The 17,120-nt window shown below is 40.3% G+C and overlaps 1 protein-coding gene across 10 annotated transcripts in view; it reads left to right on the top strand.

The window, feature by feature from the left end:
- The window catches only part of ZMYM2 (zinc finger MYM-type containing 2), a 65,496-nt gene extending 52,027 nt beyond the window's left edge, over window positions 1–13,469 (top strand). For all 10 annotated transcript variants that reach the window (XM_060394112.1, XM_042254914.2, XM_042254913.2 and 7 more), the window contains 12 exons: window positions 502–536; window positions 2,932–3,061; window positions 3,771–3,886; window positions 4,403–4,568; window positions 5,637–5,762; window positions 6,535–6,629; window positions 7,794–7,962; window positions 8,143–8,294; window positions 10,532–10,646; window positions 11,266–11,517; window positions 11,805–11,925; window positions 12,808–13,469. In XM_060394112.1, the coding sequence (XP_060250095.1) occupies window positions 502–536; window positions 2,932–3,061; window positions 3,771–3,886; window positions 4,403–4,568; window positions 5,637–5,762; window positions 6,535–6,629; window positions 7,794–7,962; window positions 8,143–8,294; window positions 10,532–10,646; window positions 11,266–11,517; window positions 11,805–11,925; window positions 12,808–13,000 (1,670 nt within the window). In that variant the 3' untranslated portion in view covers window positions 13,001–13,469. The remainder of the gene's footprint in view (window positions 1–501; window positions 537–2,931; window positions 3,062–3,770; window positions 3,887–4,402; window positions 4,569–5,636; window positions 5,763–6,534; window positions 6,630–7,793; window positions 7,963–8,142; window positions 8,295–10,531; window positions 10,647–11,265; window positions 11,518–11,804; window positions 11,926–12,807) is intronic.
- The last annotated feature ends 3,651 nt before the right edge of the window (window positions 13,470–17,120 follow it).

Raw genomic sequence — 17,120 nt, 5'->3', positions numbered from 1 at the left:
ACAGCTAGTAGGAAGTTGCTGTCTAGCACAAGGAGTTCACCCAGCTTCTCTGTAACAACCTAGAGGTTCAGGAGAGAGGGCATGTATGTATGCACTTATGGCTGATGTATGGTAGAAACCAACACAACATTGTAAAGCAGTTATCCTCCAATTAAAAAAAAATTTGCCTATTCACTTGCGATTTAAATGAAAACGTTTTTCAGCAAATTGTATGTGCTCCAGGGTCGATAGGACAAACAGCAAAAACACTTTAGACAATAGGACCTATTTAAGAGTTAAATCTAAGATATTGCTCCCAAAGCAGTATATACTTCGTAATGGAATGAAAGGGGGAAAGAGTTAATTCCACTACTTAGCTCTGTATTTCAGCTTTCAGAAGAATATGAAATATTTCCGTCAGTGACTATTTCAAAAAAATCCATAAAAATTAATGAGAAATATGGATTTAGAAAATCCTGAAGAAAGTGATATTTGTCTTATTTTAAATTTGTTTGTTTTTAGATCAGGGTTGTCAGACGTCCCGAACCAAAATGACAGTAAGTATTGCTTAAGTAAAGTGCTAAATATACTGACTTTTATAGTGTGGGCATAAAAAGTAATTAGTCCATTTTAATCTGATTATAATAATAAAAGATTTTTTTTTTTACTTACCTGTTGAGATGGTTGAAGTATTCATATTCTGTTGAATTACCCAAAATAAAAACAGGTCTTTTTCTGCCTGCTGAGGGACACAAAGGTGGATTAGTTGTGGCCCTCACCCACGTCGGGCGAGATGACACATGAATACTCGTGTCCCTGGGCAAGAGTAGTGGAGCGTTTGCAGTGGGCGAGCGTGTGTGGTCCGGCGGCTGTGACAGAGCTTCTGAACAGCCAAGCAGAAGGTTGCCAGTGGACGACGATGAGCCGGAGGAATGTGGTGTGCAGAGGTGTGCACGTTTGTCCAGACTGCTCCCTGAGGCCGAGCTTGGAGGGGCCTGAGGTGGAGTTCTGGGGAGCCGGGGCAGGGTGGGCCGGCCGGCGCCCCTCAGACAGGATGGGGTCTGTGCTGGGGGCCAGGACAGCACAGTCAGTGGAATTGTCCCATGCTCACCAGGCACTTGGTCCACATTGAAGAGTGTAGAGATGGTTGCTTCCTGTTGGTCCTCTTCGTGCAGCCATAAGGCAATTCCAAAGCTTGTTTCCAAGCTTTTGACCAAGGTTTCAAGACACCCCTTCACCTGCACTGAGGCGAATGAATACTTGTGTCTTCCAACAGCCCTGAGACCTCCTCATGGGAAGATGGGAGGACTGGGGGGTGTGACCTGGGGGGAGCCGAGCCTCTCCAGCATCATGCTCCACCGTGTGGAGTCCTCCCCACCTAGTCCTGTGAGCTCTAGGAGCCTTAGTTCCCTGCTGAGTGTCGGAGGATGAGAGTCAGCTGTGTAGTTGGGGGCGAGTCACTTCATGGTTCTCTGTGTGACTTTGCCCTCGTTTGTAAGTGGGGCTTTGCTCCTTGTGGTGGAACCTCCTCAGGGTCATTACAAAGAGCACTGAGACAGAGGCTTGCATCAGGGAACTGCTGAGGCCCTGACTTCAGAGCTCTTCACTCTGTCACCTCTCCTGGCCATGCATCGTCTGAGCCTCAGTTCCCTCATCTGTAAAACGGGAGGAGAGAACACCTGCTGCCCATGTGGTGCTGAGAGGGTTAGAGGGCTCATGTCAGAAGGTGCTGCAAGGGTGCTATGCATGGAGTCATGCCCATCGGAGCTGTTGTATATAACAGGAGCATGTAACAGGAGCTGCAGCCAGAAGCTGTACCTGCCAACAACAGCACGTGTTTCTCAGAATTCTGGGGCTTCCGGCAGACCCAGGGACTAGCGAGGGCCTCTTCCTGCTTCCTCTTCCCATCTTGCCATGTGTCCTCATGGGAGGGGGGGGCTGTGGGGGCTCTTCTGTGAGGACCCCAAGCCCATTCATGACCTTATCGCCTTCCAAAGGCCATACCTTCAGGTGCCATCCAGTTGGTATTCCATCTCAGTGTGAAGTTTAGGGGACACAGACACCCAGCTCTGCAGCAGACACTCTTGAGGTGTGGTGGCTGTCGTCATTGTAGTCTTCATTATTGGGGGTCCTTCAGCATTCCTTTTCGATAGGTATAGACCTTGCCTGTTGACTCTTTTATTTTACCAGGTGACCAAGTTTAGTTGACATGGTGCCCTGTTCGTAGAGTGACAGGAGTGGAGCACGGGCAACCAGGATGTCTTGACTTGGACCCCTGGTTCATTTTTTCTGTCGCTCTCCCCATAGCACCTTTGTTTCTGCCCTTAGGGACAGGGCTTCAGCTTCCTTTACAGAGTGTATGCGTGTGTGTGCGTGTGTGTGCATGTGTGTGTGATGTGAACAGGCTGAAGCATCTGATAGACTATTGAGATATGTTTCTAAAATTACCCTGAAACACACAGCTTAAGGTTTAATAGCATTTATGGTAATTCTTTTCATCATTTTTCTTTTTAGAGTTAGTACCACATTAATAGTTTATGCATTAGAAAAAGCCAGAGTATCAGAAAGCCGTAATAATTTCAAAATACTGGGTTAACAACCTTGCTTTTTCACTTAGGAGTGAGACTTGTCTCATGTATTTTTAAAAATTTTGCTGTGGGGACTTACTGGCAGTCCAGTGGTTAAGACCCCACACTTCCCAATGGGGCAGGCGCAGGTTCACACCCTGGTGGAGAACTAAGACCTCGCATGCTGCAGGACCAGACAGTGTGCTGTGGTGTCTTGACGAACAGATCTGTAGAGGGGTAATTACTGCGCTTTGCCGATAGTTGGGGTAGGTTCACATTGGTTCCGTGTGTGCTTCCTGCCCTGGAACACACTGGATATTTTTTAATAGCAAAAGCAGTAAAAATTCGAGGCAGAAATAAAATGTCTCTCTTTGTTTCTCTGTAGGGCTCAGCACCACCCCCTTCTCCAACCCCCAACAAAGAGATGAAGAACAAGGCAGTTCTGTGCAAACCTTTGACTATGACCAAGGCGACCTACTGCAAACCCCACATGCAGAGCAAGTCCTGTCAGACAGGTGACCCAGGCCCTGCCCTTGAGTGACATCCATAATCTTTTCAGCAGTGGCTTCAGAGTAGACTTGTTGGGTGTTTTGTCACTTTCTGTTGATTTTGCTTCTCTGGTTCTAGACATTCCTTCAGAATACAGCATATCATTTACAGTCATTAATAAATATCAGTCTCTACAAAGGCGTGCAAGTTATGTTGCCGGTGGTCTGGTATCCTTGGGGGCCAGGGCCCACTGAAGTTAAGTGATCTCCTCTAAGAAAACCATCTCTTTGAGTGTGGTCTGTAACCATAACTATTCTGTTTCCTTGTCAGAGTGAGTTGAAATCATTCAAACCTGTATTTTCACCAAATTTAAGTGTTAGCTGTATTCTGTTGTTTAAGTAAAACCTTTGTGAGGGGAGTGTGAGGGGAGTGTGCCGGGGTGTCTGGAACCATATTATATTTCAAAAGACGTTTTCTTTCTTTTAAAAAAACAAGTCTAGCGACTTCCCTTTGGTCCAGGGGTCAGGACTCCCCACTTCCACTGCAGAAGCTAAGATTCCCACATGCAGTGCCTTCTATAAGTTAGAACAGCTACTCCATTCAGTTTGTTGTTTTTTAACTTAACTAATTTTGTGAAAACTGGGCATTTTTTAAAATGGTACTCAGGGCACCTTGAGCAGCTGGGTGGGTGGTGGTTGAAGCTGGTTGCTCCCTGACTGCCTTCTGTGTCCCCAGATGGCGACTGGAGGACGGAGTACGTGCCTGTGCCCATCCCTGTGCCCGTGTACGTCCCAGTGCCTATGCACATGTACAGCCAGAGCATCCCCGTGCCCACCACCGTGCCTGTGCCCGTAAGTCTCCCCCAACCAAATGTGTGAGCTCAGGGGGCAAGGATGAGGCTTGGCTGCTTCTGACCTTCACTTGGATCTGATGGAGGCTCTGCCAGGGGTTACTCTGTGTTTAATTAGGTATTAGGTAAATGGTTCCAACCAATGTCTGTGTCTGCTTTACATATACTATATTTTGTATTCACGTTTGTTTTAGAAGAAAGTAAGATTTGTGAGCCAGAAGGTTCACACATGGTATGGAGCCACATACAGATGTCATCACGTGCGCTGCTGGGTCCCTGTGTCAGGGCATGGCTGCTGGAGGCCTCTGGTGATGGAAATACCTCAGAAATTAAATTTTACTTCAAAAAGTAGCTGCTTGTATTTGGGGCTTTCCTTGTGACAGTTAACATACAAATTCTTTCCAAAGCTTCTAGGAAATCCAGTATTATGAAGAAGATCACATGTCAGAGTAATTTTTAATTTGGAAAAATACCTTGTAAGCAAGTGAGCCTGATGGTAGGTCCTCTGTTCCCTTAGGTGCCAGTCCCTGTGTTTCTCCCTGCCCCCATGAACAGTGGTGAGAAGACTGCTGTGGCCGAAGAGCTGAAAAGTACAGGTTCTTCAGACGCCCTGGGCACAGAGCTGCTGACCATGACGGACATGACTGAGGACGAGGGGAAGGCGGAAGGCGCCGACCTCCACAGTGAGCTCCTCACTGCCTGGGGTGGGCAGAGCGGGTGGGGGGGTCTGCGCTGGCCCCTCACTGAACTTCAGCCTGGGGGGGGTGTGGGGGCCGCACTGCTGCAGAGGTGATTGCAGGTTGAGACCCACGTCAGATTTGTAGTTGCTCTGTGATGCCAAGCCCACGTTCAAGCCCAGCAATTTATAACCTATTTCAAACAGTCTCTGTTTTAATGGTTGACAAGATTTGGTTTTTAAAATCAAATCTAAATTTGTTTCAGTGGGTGAGCTCAGACACAAAACTGACTTGTAGTAGGTTTTATAAATATCCAAACTATTATTTTATGATGGTTATCCCCAGTTTTGTTTTATTCATTTATACTAAGAAAGTAAGTTGGATTATTTAAACCAGGGCTTGTGTTAGGGCAGTGCTGGCCAGATGGGGTAGCTGGACACATGTGTGCTGGATGCTTCTGTGTCTGAGCACGTTTCTCCACGTTCGACCTCCCGTTCCCCCTCACCCAGAGCGGGGCACTGTCAGCATGAAACCCTCCTAGAAAGGCTTTTATTTTGTGCAACTTTTGTTTCCATTGTGCATGTCTGTTTCCCACCACACCCTGAACTCAGTAAGATGCCTTTCTCAGTGGGTTTTAGTACAAAAGTGTTTAAAACAACTATTCAAAACATTAGAAGGCAATAGTAAATAAGCATATATTGAATGATGTGGAAAACCTAGGTCACAATTCAAAAAGAATGTTGAAAATTCCAGTTGTCTGTGTTCAAAAGTTTATTTTTGACCAGAGATTGTTCTTAGAAATACTCTATAGAGTTGTTTACTCTTAAAACATGCTTTTTCTCTTGGTGGAGGCACAGTGAAAACTTACAGGATTGAAAGTTTTTGTGTATTCATGATTATCTAATTCAAAGCTTATAGTAGCTTACATTTGAAGGTAGATGCATGCTCTTTCCTTTCGTGATGAATTAAAGATTCTTATTTTGCATTTATAATTAAGTAGCTTTTCCTAGATTAAATATCAGTATTCTGCGGTTTTCTGTTTTGTTTTCTGATGATACTACGGCTTGATTACAGGTGTCATTATTGAAACGGACATAATTGGTTCTGACCTCTTGAAGAGTGCTGAGCCGGAGACCCAGTCCAGCATGCCCGATGTGCCATATGAGCCAGACTTGGATATTGAAATAGACTTTCCCAGAGGTACTGAGCGTGAAGTTTTGCTCTTGGAGTATGAAGTGTGTTTCTAGACTTTAGCTATGGGGTCATCATTGTGGTTGGGAAACAATCTCATGTTCGTGTAAAACTCAGCATTTTTCTTCCAAAAGGAAGTGCATGTTGAATTGTAGGAGCTTAATTAACAGGATTTCCCAGAGCCTTAAAAACCTTAAAACTAAAAAAAAAAAACCTTAAAACTATTTCATTATAGGAACTTCTGGAGATGAAGAGTAAAGAAGTGTTGGCGTCTTTTTAAAAATTTAAGTAAAATATTGATAGTATTTTTCTTAAAACCTTTTTGAAAATTAAGTTAACCTTCACAGGGAATATTTTTAGATCTTTTGTGGTAAAAGAAGTGTGTCCTGCTTTTCATTATTTTCTTAATCTACTTCCAGCCAGTAAGCGTACTGAACAGGATGTAAGGTGTTTTAACTTCAGAAAAGATGTATTAGCTTGAAATAGATTTGTGCTGAGATCATGTAGATCTTGTAATTGAATTTCAGGTTTTAGTAATTTCACATTCTGTGAAATTCCATGTTGATGTGCATTATATGTGTGTTTTAAGAATCTGAACAGATGTTATCAGATCTCATAGATCAGGTTAGGTAAAGAAATGGTTGGTTCTTCAGCCAGCACAGGCTGCCCTGTGCGTGGTATTGTGCAGAGTCAGGGATTGGTCCTTTTGTTGGTTGAGTTTATGTGATGCAAGCCTGTGCTATTATGTTTGGAGTGAAAGTTCTTCTGATTTGATTGTCAGCTGCTGAGGAGCTTGATATGGAAAATGAGTTTTTATTACCACCTGTTTTTGGAGAAGAATATGAGGAACAGCCTAGACCTCGATCTAAAAAAAAGGTATGAATCGTGATGCTGTTCTTGTACTCACATCACATCTGTGCGATCAGTGAGCTTCAGTTGTACACCAGAATATGGGAAGATACTTCCTTTTCCAGGATTAAAATGGCTTAAAGGTAAAGTTTTTATTACTTCATTTCTAAGTAAAGGATCTCCTGTTAATAGTTGTACCTTCATAGAAGAGTGGGTATCATTGCAACTTAGCTTTTATTTTTAATTTTTATCTTGATTAAAGGCTGACATACTTTCTACAAAAGTAAATTCACTACTTTTACAGCAGTTGAAGCTGTTTTTCCCCCTGTGACTTTTGGTGAGGTTGAGGTTTACAGTTGGTTATGTCTGGTCTCTGTGAAGCCTTCCAGCACATAGGAAGACGTGCTGGAGAATTCGGTCATTCGGGGCTCTCAGACCTAAACAAACGAACAGGTATCATTGTTCTGAAAGTTTTATTAACAACTTTCTGTATTTCTAGTTTCCAACATAAAGCAATATCTAAATAAAAGAAAAAGATGACTTTCACAAATTTCTCCATAAAGAAAGGAAAAATTGAAAGTGAAGTGAGACCTGTGGTAGAATGAAATGGGACTTTTACTTGACACAACGCACAGAAATGAACTCAGAGTGAGTCAGAGACCTGGATGTAAGAACTAGAACTCTGGGAAGAAAACAGGGGCCTAAATCTTTTTTAACTTGTGTCAGGCATAGTTTCTTAGATCTGACACCAAAAGCTCAGGAACAAGAGGGAAAATAGGAGAATTGGATTATGTCCAAATTTCAAGTTTTTGTGTGGCAAACAGTACATCAGGGAAGCAGGAGGAACTGAGTTATTCCCTAAGGTGGAGTCTGGGAGAAGTTCTTTAGTTCTCTCTTACATGAATATTTGGAATCCTCTTACTTCAGATCTTTAGTTTATTATTTGTGTCTTTATTATCTCATTATTAGTCACTCTCACAGCAAAAGTTAATATGATTTTGTTATACAAAGTAATTTGGGCAGAAATACAGCATTCCTGGAGAGAGATTTCATGTTGTAGGTAGCTGTTCTCAAATCAGAAGTTCCAGTCAGCTCTCTGTCATATGCATTTGTTGAGAGATGGCTTACTTAAAGTCATGAGATAAATAGGCTTAAGGAAGAGAAGATGTGACTATGGTGTTTCATGACCAGGGCACCAAGAGGAAGGCCGTGTCAGGGTACCAGTCTCACGACGACAGCTCTGACAATTCTGAGTGCAGCTTCCCTTTCAAGTACGCGTATGGGGTCAATGCCTGGAGACACTGGGTCCGGACGAGGCGGCTTGAGGAAGACCTTCTGGTGTTAGACGGGCTGACACCTCGTAAGTGCTCTGGTTCTGTCTTCACTGGTTACTGTTTAAAATCAGGCTTTTTGTTATCCACCTTTGAAAAGGATGACTGGAACTTAAAATACATTTGAATTCTTATAGAATAAAATGATTTCAGAAGGTTTCTTAATCTTCAGACAGTAAATAGCAATTACTTTACATTTCTTTTCTTAGCTAAGTCAGTGAAGTTGAAAGAGGATCTGCTCTCTCACACCACGGCTGAGCTGGACTACGGCCTGGCCCACTTTGTCAATGAGATCCGAAGGCCCAATGGGGAAAACTATGCACCTGATAGCATCTACTATCTCTGCCTTGGAATTCAGGAGGTCAGTAATTCCACAGCTCTGAAATATAATGTTGTTAAGGAAGGTTGTTATGGCAGTTCTTCTAGAGAAAAATGTTTTCTTCTAAGATATTATGTAATATAAGGATTTATTGGCTTACCAAGCAAGGCAAAGATAATTTACTTGAAATAGGGTTTTTGTTGTTCAGTTGCTAAGTTGTGTCCTCCTCTTTTCAACCCTGTGGACTGCAGCCTGCCAGGGTCCCTTGTCCTTCAGTATCTCTAGGAGTTTTCTCAAATTCATGTCCGTTGAGTCAGTGTTGCTATCTAACCATCTCATCCTCTGCCATCCTCTTCTCCTTTTGCCCTCAGTGTTTGCCAACATCAGGGTTTTTTCCAGTGAGTCAGCTCTTTGCATCAGGTGGCCAAAGTATTGGAGCTTCAGCATCAGCCCTTCAGTGAATATTCAGGGTTGATTTCCTTTAGGATTGACTGGTTTGATCACCTTGCAGTCCAAGGGACTCTCAAGAGTCTTCTCCAGCACAATTCCAAAGCATCAGTTCTTTGGCATTCAGCCTTCTTTATGGTCCAACTCTCATATCATGACTACTAGAAAAACCATAGCTTTGTTCGCAAAGTGATGTCTCTGCATTTTAATAGATTGTCTAGGTTTGTTGTAGCTTTCCTTCTAAGAAGCAAGTGTCTTTTAATTTCATGGATGCAGTCACTGTCCATAGTAATTTTGGAGCCCAGGAAAATAAAATCTTGTCACTGCTTTCACTTTTTCCCCTTCTATTTTGCCTTGAGGTGATGGGACCAGATGCCGTGATCTTATTAGATTTTTGTATGCTGAGTTTCAAGACAGCTTTTTCACTCTCCTCTTTCACCCTCATTAACAGGCTCTTTAGTTTCTCTTCACTTTTTGCCATTATAGTGGTATCATTTGCCTGTCTGAGATTGTTGATATTTCTCCCGGCAATCTTAATTCCAGCTTGTGATTTATCTACCTTGGTATTTCGCATGATGTACTCTGCATATGATTTAAATAAGCAGGGTGACAATATATATAGCCTTGATGTACTCCTTCCCCAGTTTTGAACCAGTCACTTGTTCCATGTCCAGGTCTAATTGTTGATTATTGACCCCCATATAGGTTTCTTAGGAGACAAGTAAGGTGGTCTGGTATTCCCATCTCTTTCAGAATTTTCCACAGTTTGTTGTGATTCACATGATCAAAGGCTTTGGTGTAGTCAGTGAAGCAGAAGTAGATGTTTTTCTGGAATTCCCTTGCTTTTTCTGTGATCTAATGAATGTTGGCAATTTGCTCTCTAGTTACTCTGCCTCTTCGAAACCCACCTTGTACATCTGAAAGTTCTTGGTTCACATTCTGTTGAAGCTTAGCTTGAAGGATTTTGAATATAACCTTGCTAGCATGTGAAATGAGAGCAATTGTATGGTAGTTTGAACATTCTTTGGCATTGCCCTTCTTTGGGATTGGAATGAAAACTGACCTTTTTGAAAATACTAGGGAATTGTAAAGGATTTTCTTAGCTGCTCTGTATACAGTATTGTATATATTTACCTCCACCATTGGTTTATTTTTTATGCATCTTAGATGATTTCTAATGGATTTACAACATGCATCTTCAGTGACTTATTATTGCCCTTCATGTCTTCGTGCCCCGTTATACACATGACACTCTCATGCTGTGTATGGTCCTGGTTCCCGGGCTTTGTGCTCTTATCCCATGTTTCCCTTATACTTTATTTTTACTCATTGGAGATGGACTTTGGTGTTTACATCATTCTTTAACAACCCTCACTGTTAAGGATTGTCATAGGAGGCTATAAGATTCATAAGTTTGCACTGACTTGAGGAGAGTGGAGCATAGAGAGCCACTTGGGCCGCTCGGCGAGGCTGTCATGGGTGTGGGAAGCCAACCCCTGCCCCGAGCCTCACCCTGCATCCCCTGGACCCTGTATGTAGCAGTGGAGCCACCTGCTCTGTTCTTATCTGACAGACTGAAGGCTCTCATCCTCTTACATCCTGAGCTCTTAGGTGTGTACCTCAGCTTGGAGTGTTTTTAGGAACAGATTAATTGGTAACTTACGTTTCTTTCATTTTCTAAGTATATAGATAGAGATAATTTCCCATTTTATAAGTGTGCTAATAGACATAAGGCATTTATTTTTTTCTTAGGAAATAAAGAGTATAAGTGATATACAATTAGTTGATTTTCCTTCAAGGTGTATGGTTTTTTTTTTTTTTTTTTTTTTTAGTACTTGTGTGGTAGTAATCGAAAAGACAACATATTTATTGATCCAGGATACCAGACATTTGAGCAAGAATTGAATAAGATACTCCGAAGTTGGCAACCAAGCATACTTCCAGACGGTAATGCTCCTTTAAATACAGTGGCAGTGACTTTCTGCTGGGATCGCCTTGTTTTTATAGAAATTGTGCTAAAAATAAGAAATAATTTAAATTAGAGAGTACTTATTTATGAATGTATCAGATCGTCCTTTGTTGAATAAGAACTGAATGTGATTGATAACTAGTGTTTATGAAGAACTTTGTAATAAATGTGACTCAATTTCTCTGGAATAAGAAAAAAACTGGATGTTTGTTTCTTAAGCCCTTTAGTAGAGATTCTGATATAAATTTCTCTTAGAAACCTGTTTCAGATGTATAAAGAAAACTTGTTTGAATGGAAATGACCTGTTGTTTTTCAGGATTTCTACAGATTTAAATCCCCTTCTGACCACAGTCTGCTGTCACCTAGAAGACCAGGAGCAGCCCCCAGGCCTGGCTCCAGGGTCTAGTTGTGTAGTGTGTTGTGGTTCTGGCTCTGTGTTGTTTCAGAGCCACGTAGGGGATGCTGAAATTCATTCTAGTTGCCCTGGAGTGAATGGAGGATTGGATTAGGTTTGTTCTTGAATTAACTATCTGTTCCTAGACGGTTACAGGAAAACTGTTCATTGTAATTCTTTAAAAATATTTCTCTCTGTTTAAGGGTCAATATTTTCTCGAGTTGAAGAAGATTATCTCTGGAGGATAAAACAGCTAGGATCACACTCTCCAGTAGCTCTTCTGAACACCCTCTTCTACTTTAACACTAAGTATTTTGGCCTGAAAACAGTGGAACAGCACTTACGGCTTTCCTTTGGCACTGTGTTTAGGCACTGGAAAAAAAACCCTTTAACCATGGAAAATAAAGCCTGTCTTCGGTACCAAGTGTCTTCCTTGTGCGGAACAGATAGTGAAGGTAGTGTAACTGGTCTTGTTTGGGATTGGCTGTGGTAGGGATAGCTGCTTCTTGCCTGACTAGAGGCCACATAGGTCCCTTGTTAGGAACTCAAGGACTGTCACTTCCATAAGATAAGACAGCCCATGTCGTGTTAAAATTAGGAATTACCAGAAGCCACAGCTTCTGGCTCTGAGCACACCTGGTCCCATCCTTTGGTGTAAGAGCAGTGGGAATGAACACAGTTAGTCGGGTCACCTTTCTTGAAGGCTGGTCATAGAGAGTTTATGTTATTTTTATTTCTTAAGATAAAATTACTACTGGAAAAAGAAAACATGAAGATGATGAGCCAGTATTTGAACAAATTGAAAATACAGCCAATCCTTCTAGATGTCCTGTGAAAATGTTTGAATGCTACTTGTCTAAGAGGTGAGTATTTATGATTCTTGATTTTTTTAAGTGGTAGTAACAGTTAGGTGCTGTGAATTTATCATTACCAAGAGGTGACTTTTTTTCATTGATCCTTTTAAAAATTTTTCTCTTTTCTTATTTCAATTATAATGTTTTTAGTCCTGTTATTATAAAGCACCCAGCTTGTATCTCCTCAGCATATGTTAAGAAATTGCTTTCTACTAAGGAAATCATTGCTGTTGTAGAGGGTCAGACAGTAAACAGTGTAAGGTTTGGGGGCTGTGAGTCTTGCAGCCAGTGAAATTTTTAGAGATCACAAATTTTTTATGCTAGTTCATTATTTTATATATGCACCCTCTAATTTTTAAAAGGTAAACATGAACTCAGAGTGTATTTTCTTAGGTAATCAGTTTTATAAACTGTCTCCAGGTTAGCTGTCAAGAACCATAAAAACAGTAATGTCACCTCTAGGATGATTGTTTTTAATAATTAGTATTTCAAGTGGTTTTGGGTAGCCCTGTGTGGCTACACTAGTATTTGGATCTTCCAGTCATATTTTATTCTGTCTCTGGAACTGGGATGAATCTTGAAGAATTATAATTGGCAGTGCTTTACTTGTTTAATGGCAGTATTAAAATAATGATTAAAAATAATGTTTCTATTGATGGTGTCTTAGATTCAGTGAAATACAGAATTTAAATTATGGTGGGAAAATAATCTTATTATAGAAATTAACTTTCAGAATGTCTCAAGTGATAGAATATTTAATGTAGTTAATCATGCGTGTGGTCTGCCTATGTAATGTGGTAATGGTAGCAGAATTATTCTTAAAAGAAAAAAATAAGTTGTGAGGAATTTTGTATACATACTGTGAAACTGACTTCCTTCTTTCTTCCAAAGTCCACAGAATCTTAATCAGAGAATGGATGTTTTTTATTTGCAACCAGAATGCTCTAGCTCTGCAGACAGCCCTGTCTGGTACACGTCCGCCTCACTGGACCGAAACACCTTGGAAAACATGCTCGTACGGGTTCTTTTAGTAAAAGATATTTATGATAAAGACAATTACGAACTGGATGAAGACACAGACTAAAAAAAGGAAGGATTCAGAAGCAGTCGGGATAACAGCGTTAGGCAGTCATGCTGCTAGATCTTCATTATGAAAACATTTCAGGTTTACTCCTCCTGTTCTGGGTTTTGTAGCAGTGCACCCACACCGGGTACTACCGTGTAAATAATCTGTGAGTGAAGTTGCCATTATTCTATGTAGTGGTTTTAGGATACTTACAAATACATTCAAATTCTTTTTTTTTTATTATTATTTATTTGATTAGGTATGTTTGTAACTTTTTACATTACAAAATATGAATGAGAATGTGCCATGTATAATTTTTTCTTGTAGTAAGAAACATCCATATTGCACCACTCTGCTGTTGCAAAGCTTCCTGGAAAGGGGGCTCTTCTGCTGGGTTTCTGACCGGATGGTTGTGTGTGGGGAGCACCTACTAAAAGTTTAGAACTTGCAGTGTCTTTCAGAATTTTTAAAATAAACTGTAAACTAATGGGCTGGGGTTTTTGTTTTGTTTTTCTGGGGGTTTTGTTTGTTTGATTTATGCTTTAGTTCCTAAAGCCTTATAAGCTTGTGTAGAGAGATACCATCTTTTGTACCAAAACAGATGAGGGAATGCTGTTGATCCTGATGTGGATGCTGTTGAACTGTTTCGTGAGTCCATACTGCAGGCCGACCTCTCTATTCCCCGTATTAAAACCTTGGTGTCCTTTCCTCACTGGTGGCTTTCCGTAGCATCCCAAACAATAATAGTTTTATATATATACACACATATATACATATATACACTTGTATATATACGTGTGTGGGTGTATGTGTGTACATTTGTGTACACACACACACACATATAAAAAATGATGTTAATACGTCATAGAGACATTTTCTTTGTAAAAACATCTGATGAAAATATAAAATTCTGTTTTTTATGTTAACCCTAAGTACCCCTTCACTATATAGCCGTTGGTTTTCCTCTGCCCTTGAGGACAAGATCACATTTGGGTCCCTAGATAGGACTCCGTAGCTTTAAAACTTTATGAGGATTCTTATACCTGCTCTCATGCTAGGTAAAATTATGTTCAGAAACGCCACTCCTGAGACCGTCATTAGGGAAGAGAGTGAGGTGAAATAAGATAGGAGCCATTTCACTCTGAGGATTAGCAGTACAATGACTGCCAATTCAGGTGATTGGAGGGCAGAGAAGGAGACTGATGGATTAACTGTATCTCGAAGGAAATCACGTTCCATGTTAGATTGTTTGGCTTTTACGTTTTAATTACTTCTTATAGAAGATTGCATCAAAAAACTTTATACTGCCGCATGTTGATTTATCCATTCAGACCTTTTTTTTAGAACAAGGAAGTTTACATAAAATCCTACTGTCTAGACTGAGAAAGTGCCAACTGTGATTATCTTGAAGGAATCCTTTGGCTGACTTCATAGAGCTTGAGTGTGATCACATGGTCTTGTTTCCAGTTCTTGAGTCACTTCAATGATGTTCATTATTAAAACTGTTTGGGGGAAATTGGGCTACTTTTCACAGTGGTTAAGCAGTGTCTACACATCCCTTAAACATTTCTCTCTTCCTTGGGATAAATGTTAGCATTCAGAAAAAAGTCTCCTCAGTCATGATTTGGGAAATTTCATGAGTGTATTCAGCTGTATATTTAAGCAATAATTAACAAATATTTTTGGCATAGAAATTACTCTATAAGGTTCTAACTTGTTTTATAAGTTTGAATAACATTTCTGTCCCTTAACTGGTTTTATATTGTGGATTTGATAGATTGACAGCAAATCTGATATTACTTAAATAGATACAGATTGCTCATTGTTTAATGAAGTAGGTAACATTTACAATAATACAAAAATGTTCTCATCCTCGCCTTTTTAAGAACTATGGCTTTAAGCACTTTTCCTATAAACACATGTTGATTAAAGGTGATTAATCCTAACCATCTTTTATTCTTTGAGCTGGTGCTGTATATTCCACCCAGAGCAATAACGTTTTCCCTAAATGTCACCTCGTGTGTTTTACCAAACGCCATACATCCTGCTGTGGCCCCACTATTCATAGCACCTTGTCTTGCTACTTTCTTTCTCTTTATTATGAAAAAGGCTTCCCCCTTTTCTCAACAGAAATGTCCGCATAGTTCTGATGTTGATATGATTGAGGATTTAGAACTTTGTCTTGACTGCAGTCCAAGGACTGGTTAACTTGACTCTCAGGAGCAAAAGAAGAAAATAATCCTATTTTGTGAGGACTGTTTGTTCTGTGAAACCACTTCATCTGGAGCACATTTTGTTGCTTCCTGGACCTCCTTGGTTTGTGGTCCTACATGACCATGAGAAAGGGGCAATGAAATGATAGTTCATTTTGCTCCTCAGTGGTTCTGATGACAGTGCCCTATAACTATAACGTTGCCTTCAGATTGCTGTTGAAGATTCTGTGTTTCTGTTCTGAAGAAGATTTTGCCATTTAAAATGAATTAATGAAAAAAATTTTACTCATATTGAGAAAAGTGAATTTCCCATGCAAAATTGAATCTTCATTAACGCTTTTCTTTTTATTTAGACTTCTAACTGTATTGGGTAATGTAAGACATTAAAGGACTTTTCTAGGCAAGAAACTCAACTCTTCTTTTGGCTATAACAGTACATTATTTTAAATAGTACCTAATGTTTCTCTGCTGTGTGGAGTTGTTACAGCAGATTACACACACTGTGACAGGGAGAGGAGGCTGTGAATTGTGTTGTGCATCACACGTCTTGTTACTGCCTCCTGATGGGGTCTCGTTCTATCCTGGGCGACTGTGGCTTGGGTTAGGGTGGTTGTATGTGCACCATGTTAAGGGTCACAGTGATGGAGTAGTGATAACATTGTACAGTTTGGGTTTGTATTACTCTTAATACCGGTCCGTTTAACCTGAGATCTTAAATGTCTTGCAGTCTTAAATCACTATAAAAATTTACACTTTTTATTTTTCCAGTTATTTCCAGAATGTACTATAACACACGTATCACTTACGTTCCCAAGTGGACACTGCCTGCATGGTCATCTTATTTCCCTCAAACAATATGGTCATGAAAGTGTGTGTGAAAATGGTTTTTTAGAGAGTAAATTTCTTTAATTATAATACAGTTGGATTTTCCCCCTCAATAAGCCCCATACTCATTTTTAGAGCAGTTCTTTGGATTTCAGTTATTCCATTCTGCTGTGTTCTTAGAAATAGACAGTTGTTAATGGTTTTTTTCCCCAATATTAAGTACTTCTTTTTTTTTTTTTTTTTGCCATTCCTGAGTATAGCATGCTTGAAAATGATACCACTAACAAAATCTTACAAATTAGAATTTGATGTCCAGAACAGGTTAATTGTGTCAGTGTGAGTAGAAATACTTAAAATGGTGTCTCAGTTTGTACTTTACCCCCACGTCATTACTTAGAAGCTAGATCTTAGAGGGGTACTGCAAGTAAATTGCTGTTACATCTGAAAATGATACTGGACAAGAGAAAGTTCTTAATATCTGGACACATAATGTCCTAATTCATTACTGAGTTAAACAGTCCATGAGTTTAGGCCTTTTGAGGAAAAAAGAACTAAAGAGAAACCAAGATTTAATCTGTGAATAAAGTGTATATTAGGAATAGAACCAGAAGGGCCCACAGACCCTGTGGGTATATCATTGGAGGGCCCTGTTTTTGTTGAATGAAGCAGATGTAGATCCTGCCGGGTTCCAGGGGAAGAGCAGTTGGCTCCAGGAATAAAGGAGAGGGTCCTTTATTCTGTCTGGGTCTCAGTTTATTTGTAAGATGAAGGCTTTGCCTTGGATTTCTGATTGTGGAATTTCAAATTAAGTGTGGTTAATATTATACTTAAGAGACTTTGTATTAAATTTTTGCAGATTTATGTTTGCATCCATATGATTTATTTAGCAACATGTTTTTTTTGGAGAGTGGAGCAATCTCTCCTAAAATAGCCTGAACAGAAAGGGCATTAGACCTAGTTTTGTGAATCCTGTTACTGTTAGATAACCTGTCCGAGGTACACTTAGCACGTGGAAATTGGTTATCATAAAACCTAAACCACAGATCTTCGTTTCATATTTTCTCTGTGCCAGAGAGCTACTGCGAACTATGGTAGTTAGG

This window comes from Ovis aries, chromosome 10 (genome assembly GCF_016772045.2).
Source record: "Ovis aries strain OAR_USU_Benz2616 breed Rambouillet chromosome 10, ARS-UI_Ramb_v3.0, whole genome shotgun sequence".
Taxonomy (NCBI): Eukaryota; Metazoa; Chordata; class Mammalia; order Artiodactyla; family Bovidae; genus Ovis; species Ovis aries.
Note: the sequence above shows the minus strand (reverse complement) of the source record. Positions and strands in the feature narration are given on the sequence as shown.